Here is a 23,501-nt window from a genome sequence, read left to right as displayed (position 1 = left end):
TACTACTATTAAAAACCATACTTAGAAGATCGTAAAGAGGTCAATTTCTTAATATTGAATTCAAAATGGACTTGTTTTGCTTGTAGCTGTAGCAATCCTCAATTAGCTATCCAATTAGCTAGCAAGGTGAATAGATAGAATATCATTAAAGCACGGATAAATATTGTTAAACTCAAAGAATAAAGTCACAAAACGAATTATGTTAATAATATCGAGAAACCTGCGATAATTGGTTAGGTCTTATTACATGTACTTGGCACGATTGCCCTATAATGACTACTAGTTGACTACTGAGCACCCCTCTGACGTCAAAGCTACAGCTGTTATGACTCTGCGCATGCGCGTTACAGTCCCGACTACACCGTCTGCTTTGTTGGGACCATCGATGCTATTGTGACTTGGCTCGACCAAGCTTTGATCCAAAAGAGATTAGGGGTTGCATTTATCCATAGTCACTCGTGTGATATTATAAGTGAGGTTTTGAGTTGACAGCCAGTGCTTATTTTTGTCGTTTTGACGCTTGAGACGACAGAGGCGAGGAGCTCCTGTATATAAACAAAACGCAGCGCGAGCTGCTTTTAAGGTGGCACGTCATTAGAGACAGCTGGAACAACAAGAGCCCTCTGCGAGGCCGCTCGGTCCACTCCGGGAAGAGGAGCTCGGTGTCCGGAAAATGGAAATCTTTCCTCGGCCTCGTCGGGAGTGAACCTCCGTAACTAGCGAACATGAGCAAAGAGGGCCGCTTGTTGTCTGGACGGCAGCTCCTGGCAAGTGAAAGAGGGGGTGACCGTCCCTACTGCTGCCCCCGCTTGACGGAGGAGAAAGGCGAGCTTGCTAGCAAGAAGGGCGACCGCAGACGCCCTGGTTCTCTGCCCCGGTCGAAGTAGAGCTAAAGCGGACCGAGGCGCATCATGGAGACGGTGGGGAGATTCGAGTTCAGTCGGAAGGACCTAATAGGACATGGCGCATTTGCGGTCGTCTTTAAAGGCAGACACCGAGAGGTAAGTGTTATTGTCCGTCCTAAAAAGCACAACACAGCCATGCCACACGTTATTATATTTTAATAACGTTTAATAGCACATATGTGTGAAATGGAAAGCTAAACTAATGCTAGGGCTGCCTGGTATTAGCCAGTTGTTGTTTGTTTTCACGGTGCGACCTTAAGAGGCCTAGCTGCCTGACCGAGCAGGATGTTCATATTATCATATTACTGTCTACTAAAACATAAAGGTGAGTATTTTACATGGAATATAATGTCACACACCTGCTGTGGGTGATCACACATCTCACCGATACGAATAGACGGTTGGTTATGTTAATGCGATGCGGTTGTTAAACATGTTGTGACATGTTACTCAACTGGCACGAAAGATTATTGTTATTAGGACACAAACTGCCATTATCATGAAAGAGCATTTGCGGAGGTAAGCACGACACCAACAGAAGAGGCCTGTGGTATAGCGCTTTTTAAAGCACATAGGCAAAGCAGCGACAGCAACACAACATGGGTGCATCCGTTTTTTTAAGGAGCACATGCACTGGACCTGGTACCCTTACAACAACATTGCATCAGGCATAGGAAGTGTTGTAAAAATGAGCTGGTAAACACCCTCACACTGCACACCACTTCTGATTTGTTCCACTGGGCAGGTGATTATGTAATCTGGGTCCAGATTGCACGTGTAGCCTCCCTGCCCCCCCTTTCACAAGAGGGAGGAGCCAGCATGTGTGCCTCATGTATGTTCTGTTTTTATGTCACATGTTAATGTCCAACATCACGGTTACTGCAGCAAGACAATGGGACTAATTTGCAAACACATTATGACTGGGGTGCAAAGTCATTGTGTAATTAGCAAGGCAAGTCATGTTTAATACAGTACGCACCCTTCATGCTATTGGGACATGAATACCAAGTTAAGTAGTGCAAAATGTTAAATGTGAGGCGTTTTAAATGAACAGTACTTTTATATGAGCATGGTTATAATGATAATTAGGAGTATGACTTTTGCACAAGACTTCCATATACTTTGCTGTTTTCGTTCAGACTGCCTTTCTCAGTGTTAGCGTTTAATTTCTGAGTGAATTTTGTTTTTGCAGAAACATGACTGGGAGGTGGCGGTGAAATGCATCAACAAGAAGAACCTAGCTAAATCCCAGACACTGCTGGGGAAGGAGATCAAAATACTCAAGGTGAGATGAAACTGTCTGGACACCTTTTTTTAGTAGTTGAAGCCCTGTTATAAAAATGTCATAATACTCTAGAGTTTCCTACACGGGCGTGACTAATGTGTCTTCCAGCAGTTTGCTGCCCTTTATGCTTTATTTATATCCTATTTCTTTGGAAATGTAGATCATTTATTGAAGATGAACTTCAATAACAAATTAATTTCCAAGGTAACCGTCAAATAAAACATTCACCTTTTATTTTTTTTTATACAGGAACTGAAGCATGAAAACATTGTAGCATTACTGGACTTTCAGGTATGTAGTAATACCCTCCTAGATCATAACCACAACTGCTGCTTAATTATCTCACCTCCCACCGTCCCGGTTTGTCGTCAGTCTGTGCTCGCCACGCTGAGCAGACGGGCTGTTGGCCATGTCGGTACCACATGACCCACTTCTGTCTCATGCGACGCGGTAGTCTGGTTTTGTGTGGTTTCTACTGAGACGCTGCAGTGTTTATTTTCCTAAAAACACCCTTAAGGCCGACTCATTTTTTAAAATTTTTTAAGTCTCACTTCCAGGTTTGTGTCCTGTTGAACCCAGATATTGTTTACACAATGTCTGTTGGTGCATCAGTGGTTTGTATTACCTGACTGTGCTCACTGGTGCTCAGACCTAGCCAGTTCATGTGCCCATTTAAATACCAGTATTAGCGTCTTGGCGCCATGGAGAAGTAGTCCTCTGGCGTCAACAGTCACAGATGCTTTCAACCTAGAAACAGTCAAAGCAACTCATGCAGGAGTTTCTGCTGGACATTTGGAACTTCCTAGGGTGGGGCTTGAACTGTCATACGACAAGCGTTCAAACCGGACTGAGGAATCTTATCAGATGTCAGAGGACCTAAGGAAAAAAGGAATGTTGGCCTACATTGCAGTGTCTAACCATACAAAGGTGCTCTTTTTTTAATAGATTTCTTTGAGGAATCAAAAGAAAAACTCGGGCCTCAGGAAGGTCACGGCCGTTGATACACTGCTTCATTTGTCATACTTCCTAGATTATGACTAAAAATGCGTTGAAACCACAGGCGTGTTCCAAAAGATATCATCAGCGTTAGCGGCCTCGTTAGCATTGAGCAGCGGCAGTATGGTTGCATTGTTGTCATTGTTGTCGATTGACATTACCCACATCAGGGGTCACTCAGGAGTGGATGATAGGTGGTATATAGAGCTGAAACTGTGACTTTTGCCCAAGGTTATTATGCCGTCAGAATCCTGGCTGAGAGTATTCAAATCAAGATCGCTTGTTAAAGAGAGTTAATGTGAGTCTCTGACCATTTCCTGTGCGACTCAAGCTGGCTGCAATATACTAACAGGTTTTGTCTGGCTTCAAGCGAGTTTACAATGGCAATACAAAGTTATTTTAGATTTAATATGAATCATTATTTAAACATCAAGCAGTAGCGATAGATGGATTTTTATTTGAGATACACAAAGGGATCATGTGCAGTCTGTAGGGAATTGATGCCTTAACTCAGGTGAACAACAACAGCTCAGAGGCTATGATTCAGCTGAGCAATATATGTATTATTTTAAAAAGGAGGAAAAAAAACAGCCACTGGCTTCAGCGTGACACTTCCAGACCACAGTCATCTGTCGCCTTGTGATAAGAGTTTGTTTTTACCGAGGCCCACATTTGCCTCACAGGAAAAACATAAAGGTACGCTCCATGATGCTCTGAGATGTGAAGTCGTTTTGGAAAGATGAAATGTTTGGTCATGTTTGCATCGGTTGGTGTCTCCCTGTCTCTCACTCGGCCCGCTGCTGATTTGTTGCCTCGTTATTAATGTCGCAGAGCACTCTAAACGTTTTCAGCGTTTCTCACTCGAAGGCGTCTTTTGTCTCAATTAGAAGTGTACACATCGATATTGCTTATCGCTACGGTTTGTTTTTCTAGCTCAAGGTTTCTCATCCACGCAAATGTACTGACTCACTTGGCTGTTTACACAATCTGCCATCTCAAGAACCACCTGTTCCTTTCTTTGTCTGTCACTCACATGACATGCCCCCCCCCCCCCATCCCCCACCCCTCTACTCTTATCTCCCACTTTTTAGGAAACTGCCAGCTCAGTATACCTGGTGATGGAGGTAAGCCCCCCGCCACGGCCTTTGGCCTTTGTTTGCTCAGCGCCGCGTTGTTTCAGCATTTTGTGGGTGGCTTTGAAAGGGACGTGAGCCAAAATTAGCCCCGTTCTCAGGCAGGGCATCCGGGGGGGGTGGCGTCCGCACGCTGCTGTGGCCTTATACAATCTATCTGATTGTGTTTGTCTCCTGTGCTGGCCGTGCGGGGACACAAGAGAATGGCGTAATCACAGGAAGCCTCATGGTCAATAAACACATGAATAAATGCAGTACTTTCATACCCACCCACACATCCTAACTTTATAGATTTTGCTAGAATTGTTTCTTTTATTTCACATGAAAAGCAACTTGCTGAGTCACAAGGACGAGGTGGGGACATCTGATCCTAACACTCAGGTTATTTTTGGGGCGTAGAATTATTAATGTTGCATGTAACCGTGAGGCTCCTCTTCTTGGAAGTGCAGAAAATCGATGTCCTGATTTGCTGATGCTCCCTAGTCCTCATTTCCTCCAACAGCAAAGTATAGTTCATGTCACCACTGTACAGTTCGGAACAGTAAGACCTAATCTGGCTCCTGATCACGGTGTTTGCGGCGGGAGTTAAATACATGGATAGGAAACAGAGTGTAGCCTGCCTGTATAAAATGATGCGCATATGGCTTCAGCCGCAAAGTACGGAACATTGCAACTTGGATAGCGGAGGGAGGGGGGCAAAAAGTGGTGTAACTCTGGGTTTACTGTGGATTACTTCAACCAAACTGAAGTCAACTACTTGGTACCTGTGTTTCTTCATCTTTTCCTTTCTCTTCACATTGCAGTACTGTAACGGTGGTGACCTTGCCGACTACTTGCATTGTAAGTGAGCAGATGCAAGCTGCTGTGGAGTTGTTTTTTTTTTTGTCGTCTGACAATGAGACGATAAGTGCTGGGGGAAAATAATGACCCCGTTTTGTCGTCACGCAGCGAAAGGCACGCTGAGCGAGGACACGATTCGTGTTTTCCTGCAGCAGATTGCGGGCGCCATGAGGGTCCTGCAGGCCAAAGGCATAATCCACAGGGACCTCAAGCCCCAGAACATTCTGCTCTCCTACCCGCCAGGACGCAAATCCCACTCAAACAACACCTGCATCAAAATTGGTAGGTTGCGATTGCTTGCATGAACATATTCAATTTCACAGTCGCAGATGTCACTATTAAAATAATTATGAGACAATTTTGTTGTGTTAGGCAGTTGGTGCAGCACTTTAGCATACCCTGCACTTTACCATAAGTTACCAAAATAGAAGAGGAGGCATGATATTGCCAGTGTGGTATTCAAATATGTACAAAAATGTACCAAATTTACAATCAAAACAAATTGAAATGAAGTTGGTCCGCATCTTACATCAGGATCTTATACCAAAATGAACTCACACTGTACACACAGTACATGAAGAACATATACAAGAATGATATGAAAGGGCAATAAAAATAACTCTCTCCACAGCTGACTTTGGTTTCGCCAGGTACCTTCAGAACAACATGATGGCCGCCACTCTCTGTGGGTCCCCTATGTACATGGTAAGCATCCAAGTATAGGATGGAGTCTGCTCCTCTAAATAAAAACAATGGCCATCTAAATCCACATTGTTGAAGCTGTGACCTTGTGAGAATGAAGCAGAGCCAAGTCTGTAAAGTAGTGCTTTATTGTAAAATGCATGCATAATCACTTCATTAGTAATCCATTGGAGTCCAATGAAAGTATTGATCTTTTTTTTTTTCCTCCTCGATCTCATTCCAAGGCACCTGAGGTCATTATGTCTCAAAACTATGACGCCAAGGCCGACTTGTGGAGCATTGGGACGATTGTGTTCCAGTGCCTGACTGGGAAGGCTCCCTTCCAGGTAGGAAGAAACGCTACACAAGAGACGAAATAAGCGTTGTATGAGCGCTGAAGTGACTGACGTGCTAATGATCACAACGGGGCATGTCTTCATAAAATAAGTACTCCACTAGATAGCTAATAGAGCCAAAAAGCAGAGCTTAAAGAGAGCAAATATTGGACCTCACCTGGGAGAACGTGCACTGCTCCCCGTGAATGTTAATGTCGGTACCCCACAGCTCCATCGTGACACGTCAACTTCAAAGTTAATGAAATGTCACTTCAGCTGGTGGTAAAATGCTCTCCATGCAGGTTGGGTCGTCCATTGAGAATCATATCTTAGAAACTCATTTCGAGCATTTACCTAGAAACGTCTTTCTTGCCTGGTCCTCTCTGACACCGTACCTGTACCGCCGTTTATTTAAAGGTCCTAACATTAATTCAGCAGTCAAAGTGTCTAATTATTATTTTTTTGTTGTCATTTTTTAGGCAAGCAGCCCCCAGGATCTTAGGATGTTCTATGAGAAAAACAAGAACCTCAGCCCCAAGTAAGTAGAAAAGGTTGAAAATATCTGCTAATTGGAGTGTGGCTGTTTTAAATTCCAGGGCTGTCTAAAGTGTGGCCCGCTGCTTTTTTTGTTTGTTTGTTTTTATTGACCCGTTTTATTTTAAAATGTAAAAATCAACAGTAATTTCACCAGAAGAAAGTCTAAATTTGAAGAGATTTTTTTTTTTCATTCATTCATTTTCTACTGCTTATCTTCACGAGGGTCGCGGGGGTCACCAGCCAATCACAGGGCACATATAGACAAACAACCATTCACACTCACATTCATACCTATGGACCATTTGGAGTCGCCAATTAACCTAGCATGTTTTTGGAATGTGGGAGGGAAAAAAATGTTTATTATTTGTATTATTTTTACATTTATGTTGCAAAATTTCTGAGCAGTAACATTTTATTTTTTTTTATTGTTTTTGTCTTTTCTTTTTCCCCTATTTGGCCCCTGGGTGATTATTACAATACAATTACTGTCTTTCAGCATTCCCAGAGAGACTTCCAGCCATTTGAGGCATCTCTTACGGGGCCTGCTGCAGCGCAATCACAAGGACCGCATGGACTTTGGTTAGTGAACGCGCACTGTAAATGCAGTGAAGGCTTGAGGCAAACCCGCACTGATACTGTATAACCGATAACGAGTGGAGATGGTTGGCATTGCAAGCATAGAAGGCTTGTCTGTGTACTTTCATCACAAGGGATCTACATAATGGATCCATTTTTCAGATTTGATTTTTGAAGGTTTGTGATGAAATTGCAGCGCAGGCCTGATATGGCCCCTGGGCTTGAGTTTCACAATGTGGTGGAGAAGGTTTTAGCTCTGAGCCTCGGGCTTTGTTGTCTTATTTGTTCCACCTTATTTATTGTATTTAAACAAGCTGGTTAATGGATACTGTACTTTTGTAGATGATTTGCAGGAAATAACTTTGTTGACGCAACCAGGCATTACAAAGAAGTCAAATGAATAAGATATCAAAATATTGCTAAAGGAATTTGTTGAATATAATCTCTGCTGGGAATAAAAATCCTGGTTTGAGTGAATCTAGAGGTTACAGTGCTTTATAAATAATGTTGTAATAATCGCCCTTAGTCTAATCATCCATCAAGGCAGTGTAGACACAACCTCCCACTCATGTCACATCTTTTGTTTTCTGTAGATGAGTTTTTTTCACATCCATTCTTGGAGGCCGCCAGCTCATCCATCAAAAAGAGTAAGTTACAATTTTCATTAAAAAAAAAATATATATATATTTTGAATGGTATAATACTTGTGTAATGTAGAGCAGTTAGAGATTGAACCTTGTATATTTTTTGCTGCCACCACAGCAACTCCAACTGTGACCATGACCTGCTTCCCAAGTTCTGCTTCAGCCAGCTCTTGCAGCAGCTCCTCCACCTCCCACCTGGCTTCTCCTCCGGTTTGTCTCCTATCATCTCTGCAGTGTGTGAATGATTAACGTGGAAGTCTGTGTGGCCTCAGGGGGCCACCCAGGTCATCGCATCATTAGCCTTCCCCTCCTCGCATAAGCACTTTCACACTATTGTCTTGCCCTTCTTTGACTGTTCATGCTCCATTCTTTTCCGGGCCTCTGCAGCAATCCCTTGCTGAGGTTCAGCATTTGCGTGCCAAAGCACTGGCCTCTCCCACTCAGGAGGCCACTGGGTTTCTTCTCAAGGATTCTTCCGGAGGAGGCGGCAGCAGCAAGAACTCCTCCTCCTGTGACACGGATGACTTTGTCATAGTGCCTGCTCATTTCAACCGTAAGAAGAGATTTCTTTCTCCTTTGGACGTCCGCTCTAGATGTGCTCTAAATGGAGCACCTGACTTGTCCTAAAAACAGATCATAGAAATATAAGATGATGTGGTTATCTCCTGCAGCGGCTGAGCTGACGAGCGAGAGCAAAGTGCTGCAGGACAGTCTGATGAACAGCGGGTAAGAAGCATCTGACTTCTCTCCTTCTTCCATCGTGATAGACAACAAATGCATCTAATCATCTCTCTCGTATGAAATTCTTCTTACCCTCCTCGCCCATCTAGCTCCTTGCTGACTTCTGCTGGTTTGTGTGTCCAAGCCAAAACGCCACCACACTCGCCCTCCTATAGTGGCTCCCCAAGTCGTGTCAGGTAACACCACAGAGAGGAATGCATTGACTCAAGCATACTCCAAACTCAGTGGCGTATGAACGTTAGTGCTTGGAACACCCCTGCGGTAAAGTGTACCGCCATTATGGCCAACTTGCATAAAATCTGTTGTTGTTGTCCAAAGACCATTTGAACAACACTTTAGGGGCGGCGCAGCTACTTGACAAAAATAAAGGAAAAAAAATGCATTCTTCAAGCCTATGAAGCTAACTTCAGGCCAATTGAATTTGTTTTTAGTTCCTACAATGAGAGTAAACATAAGAGTACTTTACAAATTGGCGTCGCCCTCTACTGGCCTGGCATGTACATGACAGTGTTTTCGGTCATTTTTGTAGACTGCATTTACATAACAGGACTATTCACAGGCTGTCAATAGGTACCAAATTCGAATTTTTCTCTTGTGAAACAGTTGTAAACTACAACCAAGCATTCCCGGTCATATGTGCACTTCTTTCTTATCTAATTGGGTCTTTGGGGGAATTTTATTGTTTCGTTTGACTGTTCCTGGCAGGCCTGGTGAGTCCTCGGGGAGTAACTACGCCGGTCACAGCGGAAGCCACGGTCACTCCCTGCCGATCCCCGTTCCCACTCAGGTCCACAACTACCAACGCTTGGAGCAGCATCTTTATACCACCAAGCAAGAAGGCTCGCCAAGGCATGTGCCCACCAAAATAAGCACTGATATGCCAATTTGTCCTCCAAGAGTTTTTAACTGACATGCACCCACTTGATGTTGTTAGGCTCTCTACCCCGGTGCATCGCTGTAGCAGCGGAAGCCCGGTCGGCTTTGCTCGAACCGGGCCTTCTCCACCTTACGGAACAGTGACCACCACCCGAAGGCTCTCCTTGGGAGGGGCGAGACCATTTCAGCTCTCCCCTCAAGGTAGTTTGCTTTTTACTTTAATACATAATCTTACTTCGCCATAACTCTGCCCTGATTTTACGATTTTTATCATGATTTATTACCTTCCGAGAAGCACCTGATTGTCTTTATGAGAGTCTTAACTGCAGATCAATGTTGCCCTCCTTTATTTTTTTAAGAGATAACGAGGAGCTCAGTCAAAGATGTTATGTAAGCAGCCTAATAGAGACAAAGCATTCACCGAGCAAATCGGCATCAAAAGCATTCGTTGTCAGAAGCCTGAAATAATGTGTCATATCAATTGTGTTAATTAAAGGAGGGTTTTCATATCTGTCTTGGATTAGTTGCTTCGAAAATAGTTTTTTTAAGTATTTTTTATCAGCAGTCTCTAATCCCATCCTCGCCTGTTATGAAAGAATTTTAATTATAAATTGATTGATGACTTTTTGATGGCTAAAAACTGTATGTGTGAAGTTAATGTTAAATAAATGTTAATGTTAAGTATAATGAATGTAATATATATAATGTATATAGATAGATAGACTCCCTTAATGTAATATATAAAAATATTATTTATTTAATGTTTTATATTTTAATATATTCATATGTACATATATATATTTTTTATTCAAAATATTTTCATTTGTTGAAATTTATAAATGTATTTATTTTGATTTATTATATATATTGTGTTTTTTCATTATATATGTTAACATGCATTCTTCATTTGGCCCAACAGCATTTTCTAATATCTGTTTTTATCCATCACAAAGTCGTGTGTGTATACAATAAATGATATGAATTAAAAGTAATGACAGGTTTCTGCCAGGATTCTCTGCAGACGCCCCACCATGTGATTTAAGATGTAGTTAGCCGTGCAGTTTTTTCACATTCAAGTCCAATGATTCCTGAGCCTTCCTCACATACATAAGCACTAGTACGCTTTCACTTCTAGTCACAGTCTGCACACGCTCTCCAGGGGGTGGTTTATTTGTCCTGCATAATATTTCACAATGTTATACTGTCTGCTGTCCAATGCTACAGATCTCCTGACCTGCCTTTTACCCCCGCCGCCCCCTTACCTTGCAGCTGCTCAGCATGCTGAATCGAGGCCCACTGCTCAAAAGCACCCCCACGCCTCCACGGGCCTGGGCACACGGCTCCACAGCGCCCCCTGTCTCTTGGAGTGCACCACCGGTAGCGGAAGGCAAAAAATTCGAAAGCAGCACTCAGACCCGGTGGTGGTCCCCACGGCAGGCCTGATGACAGTCCGCCCCCTACACTCTTCCCCACGCCTCAGCGAGCTAATGCAGCGAAGCCCCCTTCCCACCATCCTGGGCTCCCCCTCCAGGGTAATCATTGTGTGTTCAGTTAAGGCGCACAAGGCTGCTAAAACAATGCTCATACTCATGTCTTCTCTTTTGCCTCTTATTTCCAGGCCATGCCTCCATTTGAATTCCCCAGGCCCCCCAGCTCTCCAAACCTCGTCAACTTCCTGACACAGCAGTGTTTGGCCATGGGTTCTCCCAGCAGCAGGACTGCACCGGTCGAGACCAGAGACGCAGGACAGCCGGCGCCCACGCAGGGCCCGCAGCCTTCACACTGCATCCACAGGATGAATGACGATACCAGGGGATTTGGAAGGTGAGGGCTGAAATGGCAGTCGCTGCCCTCAATTATAAACCATGTTGTTCTTATTAGGGAGTCGTAAACAGTGCAGCAATAGCTGTCGTTTTTCATTCTTACACTTATTGGCAAAATCCAACCACAGTGGGACTATACTAGAGTGACTTTTAAGTTGGGGGGGCGCAGCTGTACAAAACTACTATTATTTAAATACTGTTGCACAGTAACTCGTCTGTTTGCCTGAGAATGAAGTTGGAAAAGTAAGCCCGGCTGTCCCTCCTGGTACTGGCAATTTTTGATGATTGTGTCACCGAATATTATGTTCGAGGGCTACATAAACATGGTGTATACCAAAATAAATATTGGACTCTCATTTTTCATCAGAAAAAAAGGTTTGCTTCGACCTTTTTCTCTTTTTTTAGTAATCAGCAGTAGAACATGGGTAAGTTTCAGGAAAATATCAGTTACTGACTAAAAACGGGAGAAAAACAGCTTTTTGTGAAAAGATACATTTCAAGCATAACTTTCACATTGACACAAATATATATATATATTTTTTTTTACATGAAATGTTATTTATTTAAAAATATAACACTATGAACTATTTGCAATTTCCTCTCCATGTGTAATCTCATGTGTAAGACTCCATGCCTTTTCACTTCCTAGTTGCTGTATAGCTTGTATTACTGTGGGAAAGTTCTTCTGCCACCTTGTGGATGTTTTTCCAGCTTAAAACTGCACCAAACAGGGAATGATTTAAATGATCTGCGGGAATAAAGTGCATGTGCATGCATTCTGACTAATAGAGTTTAAAAAACATGTACGTGTATGACGCTCTGTAAGGTGAAAGTGTTACTCATCATTCAAAATGAATCACTGTACACTGTAGAATCAGGACACCAGTGGTGTTTTGCTCAGATTCGTGTTGTGTTACAGATCTCAAAGCGCTGGCCTGCTGTCCGACATGTTGCTGATGGCGGCCTTTGGGCCAGGAGGACCGGTGAGTGACCGAGGCAGCACGGAAAACCTGGCGTGTGAAAAAGCTATCGACATAGCAGGTAGGGAGTGTCACTCAATTCTGTTAAGAAAAACTCCCACCACTTACATAAATGCCCCCCCCCCCCTCTGGTGCCCTCAGGTGGTGGAGCATGTCCTGGACCGAGCTCCTGCAGCCCAGCACAGGTGGTTTTCACCATCGGCTCCCCTCCCAGTGGCAGCACCCCGCCTCAGGCATCCAGACAGAGAAAGTACTCGGGTAGGATTCTTTTTAGATTTTTAATTCCAACATCGGTATCCTCGGTAGAGCTAAGAGTTGTCATCATTCTGTGTAATGCAAGCGGGTTTAAATTCTTCGAGTGAGTTAATTGAAAGGTGCTTGCTTTTTATCGCAGTCCAACATATTGGAGAGTAAAATTTCAGCCATCTCTATTTCTTCTCACTTCAGGCTCGTTTGCTTCAGTCAGCCCTGCAGGCTCCTTCACCAGCCGCTACCCGCAGACAGCCGCCTACGGGGACGGCTTTGACGCCTCTTCCAGCCCTCGTTATAATTTTTTTGATCCCATCACGGCCAACATGGGCGGTCGAGTTACCTTTGAGGCCCCCGAGCTGCCTGAGGAGACCCTGATGGAGGTGAGATGAAGGCTTTCCTCCACAACTCATCAAAGTGACAGAAAAATGGAGTCTGCTCCATTATGAAAAGGAAAAAGTAAGAGGGATGCTGCGAGGGCCCAGGTCCACAAAGCACAAGGGGGGGTGTGCCTACAGAGAATGATGAGCGTGAACTTGATGTCAAACACGCTGTGGCCCCTCGCAGTTAACAGATAGTGGACACGTTGTAGACACAGCACTTAAATGGCACCCTGCCATTTGTTTAAAACGCTCACATCGTTTGTGTGTCTCCTGTCTCTGTGTGTGTATATGTTGGGGGGGGGGGGTGCAGCAAGAGCACACCGACACCGTACAGAGCCTGCGCTTCACATTGGATTTCGCTTACTGTCTGATGGAGGTGGCTGGGGCCCGCAGCGTCGCGTTGATGGGGGTGCCGGGTGACGCTTCTCACCCCGCCTTCCCGCAGCAGCAGAGCCTGGTGGCAGATCAGATTAGCTCATTGAGCCGAGAGTGGAGGTGAGGACATCAGCCATGATGAACATTTCTTTTGTTTGACGCTGTTTGCTGGATGGAGACCCGAGTTCAATCCCACTCTCGGCCATCTCTGTGTGGAGTTTCCATGTTCTCCCCGTCCAAAAACATGCTAGGTTAATTGGCGACTCCAAATTGTCTGGTATGAATGTGAGTGTGAATGGTTGTTTGTCTATATGTGCCCTGTGATTGGCTGGCAACCAGTTCAGGGTGTACCCCGCCTCTCGCCCGAAGACAGCTGGGATAGGCTCCAGCACCCCCGCGACCCTCGTGAGGATAAGCGGTAGAAAATGAATGAATGAATGTTAGCTGGATGGCTTTTAAAAAAATAATAATAACTGCAATTTGGCGACAAAAATCCTCCCATTGGGGGAGAATTGAAGATTGATTGAAGACACGAATGGCTGCTTAATGAGAAACTGGTCTAATAATTCAGTTTTTCCACTGTGCGTGTGTCTGTCCTGGTTACTCAGTACAATATGTCAGCAATAAGATGACAGTTTTAATAATAGAATACCAGATTGTACAGCAGAAAGTGGTCTGGGACACTGTTTTACTCTAGACCCTTACAAACTTTAAAGAATGGACGGTTTGAGGTGTATACTGCACGCGTAACAAAAGAAGCACGCAGAACACAGTTTAGTTTGCCTGCTAATACAACACGGTGCTGTTGTGTGTTCTTGTCTTGTCAGTCATGCGGAACAGTTGGTTCTTTACCTTAAGACTGCAGAGCTGTTGTCCACTGCCATCCACACAGCCATGGAGCGAGTGAAACAGGGCAAACTTTACCCCTCAGCCACAGTCAAACAAGGTATGAGCTGTCCACAGTAATTAGCCGTCTAATTTCGCAGCTCCTCAAGCCGAGTTACCATCTTTTTTACATTGGCTTCACAGTGGTGAGGAGGCTGAATGACTTGTACAAGTCCAGCGTGGCATCGTGCCGCTCTCTCAGCACACGTCTGGAGCGCTTCTTCTCCAGGAAGCAGCGTCTCATGGACCAAATCACCTCCATCACAGCTGAGAGGCTGCTCTTCAGCCACACTGTGCAGATGGTAAGCCAGATAAGCAAGGGAAAGAAGCCCTATTTGATTGTTTGTTTGTTTGTTTTGGCATTTGTGACGTTTAGTTTTTGGTGTGTTTTTGAGATGCGGCTCAAACAAACCTTACTGTTCTCACACCAGATTTCCTTTGAACCAAATCAAACTTGGCATATGTGAAAACGCCCTGAAGGCTTGTCATGCATCCCGTCAGCCTTATAGTACTTTATAATAGAGACTATTTAAATCGTTTAGTCCTTTAAATATCCTCACTTATTTGTGCCTAACGGCAAAAAAATGTCAGCTTTCCAAAATCCTGACCCATTTTTTTCCACTTGAAGCAAGTCAATCTTTTACAAACTCCCCAAGTCTGAAATTTACATATCAAACACAAATTGTATTTTGGGGATTTTACCCCTTTAAAGAGCCATATGTTTACATAGATAAAGTAAAATAATAACATCGATGGAGACGTACACACATCATTTGATATCAATGCACAGCACGCTTATAGAAAAAAAGCAAAATGTGGCATTTTCTGCATGCTTTGAATGGGCAAAAATGGGGAGGACAAATGCAAAAACCGAAAATCGGGAGCCAGAAATAGGAAATGTTGTCCCGTTGAGAAGGGACATCTCAACGGGATGTCCCTTCTGTTTGACACCATGGGCCCAAAGAATCTGCATTCTTCTCTTCCATATGCTCGAATAAGGTTTCCTTGGTCTCTTCGATGGAGGGGCCATTGCACTCCACAGGAGCCAAACAAATGGCTTGATGTTGTTGTGATGACTTGCAGGTTCAGTCTGCTGCTCTGGATGAGATGTTCCACCAGGGGGAGGCATCCATCCAGCGCTACCACAAAGCCCTCTTGCTGATGGAGGGACTGTCTCTTCTGCTCACTGAACAGGAAGACATCCTCAGTGTTAGCAAATGTAAGTTCACGTCAAATCAGCAGCGTCACCGAGGCCCGTAGCGGCACAGCCGACCCTCTTCTTTCTCTGCGCAGGTAAAGAGTGTATAGAGCGTCGCCTGACCGCCTTGCAGTCTGGGCTCTGTGTGTGAGAAGTCTGCACACGACACGTCATCTGTCGGCACATTATTGACAAACTTCATCATCTCATCGTGACTTTCACAAAAGTGAGATCCCGAGCTTCTGCCATCCATTGAACCTGGACTGGAAAGCCCTACGTGAGAGATCGTGACATTTGTATCGACTGTTGAAGATTGAGCGGGCTACATGTACAAGCGGGTGACTTGATGAGTCTTCACGATTCATCAGATGGAGGTATCATTGTCACATGTATGCCCACATGAGACCACGTCTTCAACCAGGTAGGACTTGCCTGCGACAGTGTACATTGCTTCAACCAGAGGCGCATACAATCGCTTATTAGACCAACTGCTGCCAAAACCACGAAAAGCGAGTACTTTTTATAATACCTTTTGATTTTACATTTACACTTTACGGACTCTTCTTGCTTTTAATAAAGAGAGACTGGCGCAGGAGGAGGAGGTGGAAGAAGTGGGTCCAAAAACAGGATGTTTTCTTGTGTCCAGTACGTAGTCGCCCCCTTGCCCTCCCATTGTTCCACGTCGTCATTGCATCATTGTATCTGTCAATCATGTCAGCATAAAAGCACGTATAATCAAAAAGGCGAATGTATAGGACAGGAGAGGAGCCGCGTCAACATCAGTCTGAATGTTAGTCTGCTAGGATTTAGGCTGCTGCTCGGCCGCTCATGCCTGAATGTTTTTGCACTGTTGAAGTACTGTACAGAGTGGAACATGCGACACATGTCAAGTATTGTTTTCTTTGCTTTATTTCAATATACTTTGACTGATTTCTGTTTCTACTGCCATACATGGAGTGCAGTTGTATCATAGTTACTGTGTGTTAGGTGCGAGAGTGTCCATTAACAAGAGGGATGCAGTGAGTGTTTTCTTAAGAAAATATGAAAAAAAAGCTTTACGGTGAGGAGGGTTTAAAAAAAAAAAAAGGCTGTTTTGCTGCGGAGTAGTCAGTAGGTGAAGATTCTGTCTTGATTTTTTTTTTAGTGTTGATTTGGAGTGCTGATGTTAAATATTTTATCTGGATTCTTTCTGTCGAATCCCCTTTACTCTCCTCAGTTGTGGGCCGGTGGAAATGGTCAATGTTAACGTAATGTTGCCTGCCTGCATGTTAGCGTGTGTGTGGAGGGGGGTTGGTTGTGATTCTGACTGATGGCCACAGTGCAGCGAATGTTGCTGTTGCTGTAACACACATGAATGAATATTAGCTCATTCTGACTCCACGGGTAGGATCAACACGTCCTCTGGTTACGAAGGAGGAGGGGGGCCACACTGGAGAAGAAAAAAGAAAACTACAATGATGACTTTTGTTTGTGTTGTAACATAACAAGAAATAAGTTCTGGTATTATGTGAAAACAGGAATCACAAAGATGTGGAATTTATTTACTGGGGGCTGCTGGTCTGATGGTTGCGTTTGTGTGGGAATTTTTAAATTCACTGGGTAAAATTACCACTTTATTCTGCTCTTAACAGGACAATGTAATATTATAAACATACTCTTAATATTACAACTTTTTGTTCAAATATCCACTTTGTTCTAGTCATATTAAGACTTATTTCTTGTAATACTATGACATTTATAATAGTACAAATGTATGCGTACAAGGTTGACAACTTTCGCCTCCTGTTACGAGGAAAAGTTGTGCTATTTTGACTCAAATTATCGCAGGCACTTTTTTCATCATCAACTCTGTATTTATTTTGAAATTTTCTCTTTTTTTATATTATTAATTTATTCCCGTAACATGACAACTTTTTCACTTAATATTACAACATATCATATGTCACGATTTTTTGCTATAATACGATTTTCGTCATGATGAGGAAAAAGTGTGCTATTACAATAAAATAATCGCAATAATTATTATTTTTCTATCATTAACCCAGTATGTATTAACCAGGTAAAATTACTCCTCTTAAAATATATATTTTTTCTCAGCATATTACAGATTTGTTCTCGTAACATTTCGACTTCTTTCTCGCAATATTCTGATTGAATTCTGCCTTTTATTCTTGTGATATTACAACTTTTTTCTCCTAACATTGCATCATTTTACTCAAGCTGTTACCCAGTGTGGCCCTAATTCTCCTTCACACCCTCCTTCTACCATGAGGCCCAGTACTACTTTTCTTTACGTTTTCCTTTTTTGTATTTATAAGGCAGTTCCTGTTTTGAAAGGCTAAAGATAGTTTACACAGAGATCCAGTATAGTAGCACTGTTGGTAGAGAAGAATGCAAGAAACCTTTTTCCCCCTCTTATACTGTCTATTTGCTTTGAGGCCTTTAGTCATAAAAAAGATAAAATCAGCTATATTCTTCCTTCACAGCTGTGAGCATGTGTCTAATGGTTGTTTGAATTGTACATTCCTAATATCATATCATTCGGGCCCCACCTCTCTTCCTGCTCAGTCAGTATCCAGTGGCGATGACCTCTTTACTAAATAAAACCCATGCATGTGTCACTTTTTATAGTTCCCTACAGTGGTTCCTACTGGCCATCCCAATTACTACCGTCTCAGCTCGGGGTCACCATGAAGAAAATGTGTGCAGGCATTGAGATAAACGATGAGGAGGTAGAGGTTGGGGCACGTGTTGTTTTCTGCTGTATGTCCTTGAGCAGGATGCCGACTTTCCTGTCACGGTCGTGGCATCCCATGACGATAAAGATGAAGTGTAACCATCGTGAAGGTTCGCACTCTCCCATGAGGTGTCCAGAGATTTGACTTTGTGACTGTTGTCATTTTCATGTGCGCTATCGCCTCTAGGAAATGTAAATTAAGTTATTGCTGTTGTTGTATTTATGGATCTGCAGGTGTTGAGGGAACAGTACCATACCATCTCTTCTTTTTTTCCCAAAGAAAAAGACTTCAAGGCATTTTCATGTTGTCATCTGTATGACAAGACACTATCTCAATGTCTCCTGTGTGTGAATATAACCCTTACTGTTAGTTTCAACACAAATAAAGCTAAAGGAATGGTCATGTTGCAGTGATTTTGTGTTTTTCTGTCCTTAACTCTCTTGGAGACATGCTCAGCATTTTGTAAATATTTAGCGATGAAAGTCATGTTTTCCACATCAAGTGAGACTGGCATGCCTACCTCTTGGGAACCAATTAACATTGCTCGGACTGATTAAATAACATAAACATTACTTTTTTAAGGTACATTTTGTCATAATTAATACAGGGCTCTTTTTTGGGCCAAAAAACAAAATGTGAAAATGTCAATTTAATATTCGCTTACTTAGATTATTTACTTTACTATATATGCAGTGCAGTGCAATGTAGTTAGTATTGTATAATTGCTTACTTTAGTATCGCCCCTTAAAATCTGTACCAATCAAAATGCTTTGTTTACACCTCCTTTGATTGGACATCGTCAGGTCACGTCGGGCAATGCTCGGTTCTCAAAAACTAGGAATTTCCTGTGTATATAGGGAAAAACATTCCGACTCAAAACGTTTAAGATATTCCGCAAACATGTGGTCTAATAGTACAATATTATTAATTTTTATTTTATTTGTTTTTTACAATTGCGAACCAGTATAGGTCTCAAGCTTGGTCACACACAAGAGCTGGGCAACATATCCGTACGGACGTGGTCCTGACGTTTCCATGTATAAATACCGTGAACTTTTAACATATTTATTTCATATCTGTGTCGTACCAATACGTGTGTTTAAATACTTTAAATACGAAACAATGAGTGTCATTGTGAATCCGAGGTAAATTGAACGCCTCGTGAACGGAAGGGTACTGTCGCCATAGCAACTTGGCGTCCGAACGTAGGGCAGTTTTAAGTTGTCTGTCTGGTTATATGGAGCACTGTTGTAGTGTATTAATGTTGTAATTAAATGCAATAACAATGCCGACTTGTTTGTCCGCATCTAAGAAAACAAACAACCATGTTGCTAATCTGATTTAGCTTACAAAGTTGCCGCTACTTTGCTAACAAGAAGACGGGGCTAATGCCGATGCTAGCCGGATGAAGCAAGGCCATGTCCAACAATAATCTCCCGCCGGTGCGACACCTGCCACAGTGGAGCCGAGTCGGGCGTCTCGGAATTCCTTGCCCGCCACGACGATTACCGCTGCACCGCCTGCAGCCACTGAATGTGCCTGCCCTGAGGGACAGAGAGGGGCCGAGAGGGGCTGTGACAGCTGGGTCCGGTCAGGGCGACTCAAACCCCCGGGTCACCTCGCTACAGAGGAATATTGAGTTCTTACAGCAACAACATAAACACACTCTGGAGAAGCTTCACGAAGAAGTGGAATATCTTAGAAGGGAGAACAAAGGTGAGGAGTAACTTTACTTTTTAGCATTTAGCTAGCTGTCTCTGCACTTGGGCTCGTGCACGCAGTGACTTCCTGCCTGTGCCAAGTAAGCTTCGAAATAAAAGCATAAGGAAAGAGCCTACTATAAGATCCTAGAGTATTTTCATATTAGTAGACAAAAGCAATGACTCCACATCTATCTTGCTCCTGATAATTAAATGCAAAAAGGTATTTAATCAGGGTATGTTGGCACTGTTGTCCTGTCTGTTGGATGTAGACATTAAGTCCGGTTTCAGTGTTTCAGTTTATTTAACAGGCCTCTTGTTTCCTCCATCATGAACCCCTGATGTCCCTTTTGTCATATGGATGTTGCAGAGTTGAAGTACAAGCTGATCATGGATGATCCCAAGTCAAGTAGAAAAGGTGAGATGGAGGTTTAATTACAGAGGTTTTACAAAAATACAGCACTCACAGAGTACCTTCATTTGTCGGGGCCCAGTTGACCTGAATTCCGTCAAAAGGTTTTGCTTGGGTTTTCGTACATTGTCTCAGTTTTATGTAACAAACTGGGTGCCCACACAGAAGTCAAATGATAACATGTGCTGTTCTTTGTATAGGTCAAAAAAACAGTCACGTGGCTTTTGGTCCAGCAACTCAGGAAAAAGGACCCTCACAGACCCATTTGCTCAGGTGAATTCCCAACACATCTCAAGTTAGTCAGACTAGAGAGAATTGTATTAGTCACCAATTATGTATTTTTTAATTGCTTGTTTTATTCATTTTATATTATTTTTATTTTTTTATTTTTTCTCATTTTATTATTTTGTATTGCCCAAAATCTAACCCCGATGCTGGGATTCACACAGCTTAAAAATGTTTATTTATGAACAAGGAATCTTAGTTTACAACCCTCTAAATGTTTTTTCAACATTATTAGAGCCCCCTAGATTAGAACTAACACCCCTATAGTCACCTTTACACTCATTTTACCCAATATAACATAACAAGCATACATAAGCAATTTAAGACATACGTCTTGTGCTCATGTCATGTTCTCTAGGGAGCAGAGTGAGTTTGGGGGTTCAGAGTTCAGTTTCAGCTTGTCATGATTTAGTAGCCCAACACAAACTGTGGCCCATGTTTTAGCCTGTTGTGAGATCATTAAAACCTGCAGTAGAAGCACGTCTGGTGCTTGTGTATCTCACAGAATATTACAGTAACATTACTGACACCTAGTGACCAGCGTTGACTATTACGTCCGTGTCTTTGTATGCGTCTTTTGCATGCCTTATATTTTTATGTTAGTTCATGAACATGAAATTGCTTCATGTGGGCCAAGAATATAAAACATTTGCTTAAGTATGCATTTTGACTTATAATAGGCCCTATTATAATAGGCCCCATAAAATGTCTATCTGTAGCTCACTGATGGATAATCTATCTAATGTGGGACACTGCAGACCTAACCGTGGCTCAGAGATGCCGGGAGCACAGCCTAGACAAGTTCAAAACAATCCATCATCCCATCCTCCCCGCGCTTCCAACCTGCGGGAGTGTGAGCTCCTCATCCGGCAGCTCTACAACACCAACAGTTTACAGTCTCAAGAAGTACGTTTCCAGAGTCGGAAAGCTTCCTGTTTTCTCGTGATAAAATAAACCTTCTGCTCTACCTCACTGTGCCTTCTAGATTATACGCTACAAGGCTTTGCTGACAGACATTATGCTCAACAAGAAGATCACCCCAGAAAACTACAATCTGACCAAAACATACCTCATTGATAGCACCAGGTAAAGTATCAGAGACCATAAAATTTACCTGACTTTTCTTATATTATGTTTTTTTTTTCCAGCAAATCCTCAGACATCAACATGTTTCCTAGACTGGGTCTGCAAACGACAAAAACGTATGTAAATATGAATATATATCTTCTGCATTAAGCCTACATATTTGATCTTTAATGGCTGTTATGACACATTTATTGAATTGATGGCGCTTTTCAGGGTACTTGAGAAATAAATTAAAAGGTCATCAAAGAAATAAAATACCAATAAATGTCATTAAAGAAATGTTTACAGTGAGGAAATGATAGAAATGCACAACAAACAACCTACACAACAGCCTCTTGTCTCTCCCAGGACGGGTGTGACCCTGCCAGCGCTCACACAAAGCATCGGCTCCACTGTGGCGGAGCGCCAGAAGAGGACTCGTGCTGTGCACAGAGGCCACGTCAAGGCGACAGTGCGTTGAGAAGATAACAGCTCATCATCACCTCTCTCGCCGCCAGCCACCTGCGGGATGGCTCAGGTCCATTTTTTATTCCCCGCCACTGAATGACTGAATGCAATCTGGAATATATTTCCGGTAGCGGACTGACTCAGGCATTTATTTTTGATGTTTAAGTGTTGGTGACAGAGTGTATCTCTGTTAAACAAGTTCGTATTTTCACTTCCTGTGGGTATAATGGTCAGACGACAAAAAAAAGACACAAAAGGAAGCTAGTATATCAAATCAAAACTTTATTTTATTTTTTTATTAAAAGTTGGCCTGCCGCCAAACATACCTGAATGTTGCTTCAACGTTCTTATTATCATGCAAAGAATGTATTCATAGTCCTCCGTCCACAAGCAAGCACAATGGTGTTTGTTTATGTCTATGATAAACAAATATTTAGTATGTTTTGGCATAGGTGTACGGAACGAGCAAGCCCTACAGCCGCTGATGCTCAATGGTCTGAGCTCCATTAACATGCACACAGTGTCGCAGTGCTTAGAGCTGCTCTGTTGAGGCAGCTGCAGCCACAAGGGAGATGGTGACCGAAACCTCAAAAGCAGAGGAACGGTGCTGCCCTCCCCCTTTTTTTTAACTGGTGGTGACCGCATTGGACCGCCGCTTTTCACGCTTAGTCACTGTTACCTAACACCTTAAAAAACTTTATGTTAAGCTTCATGTTTGATGTCAACAGTTTAAGTATGGCAATTATGATCATGCTAACTGTTGCCAGTGTGGGTGGTGGCCACATCATGGAAGACTACCTGGTTAATATGCAACAATGCTGCGTCATTTATTTTTTGTTTCACTTTCAGTTTGAGCTACTACGCACTGATAGAACATGTGCAGCGTTTCCCATACATTCATTCATTTGTGGCATCACTCCAGGTCACTGCTGTGCGCGTGAGTGGCAAGAAGAAAAGCAAGTCAAGTTATTTTAAGTTAATAAAGTATATACAGTCTAAATATTATGGAAGTGAAGTTGTAATTACAAGAAGAAAATTTACACTAGAACGTTGAAATAGTTGGAAAATAATATTTTAAAATAACAGCAGAAAAGGACATTTATGTGAATGTAGTAAAAATATTCAGAGAAAAAAAGTAAACAAAAAAGGTCACAATGTTATGAAAATAAATAATATAATAAATTGTGCGAGAAATGGCATTTATTAAAATACAGGCCCTGATAACAATGTAGTACACCAATGCTGCGTCATGGCAATATGATTGACAGCTGCGGGGGAGGGGCTGGCCCAGTCTCGTCACCCGCCCACCGCTTTCCTCCCCTCCCTCGCTCTCTTCCTTCTCCCACCTCCCCCTCCGGGCGTCAGTGACGTGCACACTTCAAGAGCGGGAC

At 42.9% G+C, this 23,501-nt stretch overlaps 2 protein-coding genes across 2 annotated transcripts; both read left to right on the top strand.

Moving 5' to 3' along the window:
- Positions 1–326: 326 nt before the first annotated feature.
- On the top strand, positions 327–18,582 carry ulk1b (unc-51 like autophagy activating kinase 1). The gene is made up of 27 exons (XM_058055218.1): positions 327–1,001; positions 2,098–2,190; positions 2,440–2,481; positions 4,278–4,310; positions 5,123–5,159; positions 5,268–5,441; positions 5,791–5,864; positions 6,086–6,187; positions 6,655–6,713; positions 7,209–7,291; positions 7,882–7,935; positions 8,051–8,142; positions 8,320–8,485; positions 8,604–8,658; positions 8,763–8,849; positions 9,379–9,522; positions 9,608–9,750; positions 10,819–11,081; positions 11,168–11,373; positions 12,292–12,413; positions 12,494–12,610; positions 12,800–12,984; positions 13,295–13,479; positions 14,187–14,305; positions 14,389–14,546; positions 15,328–15,463; positions 15,538–18,582. Exons 1-27 carry the CDS (start codon positions 912–914, stop codon positions 15,591–15,593), a joined length of 3,075 nt encoding a protein of 1,024 aa, XP_057911201.1. The 5' UTR covers positions 327–911; the 3' UTR covers positions 15,594–18,582.
- Positions 18,583–18,719: 137 nt separating this feature from the next.
- Positions 18,720–23,342, top strand: si:ch211-222n4.2 (uncharacterized protein LOC101885505 homolog). The gene is made up of 7 exons (XM_058055268.1): positions 18,720–19,896; positions 20,251–20,298; positions 20,493–20,565; positions 21,336–21,483; positions 21,563–21,663; positions 21,726–21,779; positions 22,012–23,342. The coding sequence occupies exons 1-7, from the start codon at positions 19,599–19,601 to the stop codon at positions 22,121–22,123; spliced, it is 834 nt and encodes a 277-aa protein (XP_057911251.1). The 5' UTR covers positions 18,720–19,598; the 3' UTR covers positions 22,124–23,342.
- Positions 23,343–23,501: the final 159 nt, after the last annotated feature.

The sequence above is a fragment of the Doryrhamphus excisus genome, chromosome 2 (assembly GCF_030265055.1).
Source record: "Doryrhamphus excisus isolate RoL2022-K1 chromosome 2, RoL_Dexc_1.0, whole genome shotgun sequence".
Taxonomy (NCBI): domain Eukaryota; kingdom Metazoa; phylum Chordata; class Actinopteri; order Syngnathiformes; family Syngnathidae; genus Doryrhamphus; species Doryrhamphus excisus.
The sequence above is the reverse complement of the archived record's forward strand: the minus strand, read 5'-3'. Positions and strand labels throughout refer to the sequence as shown.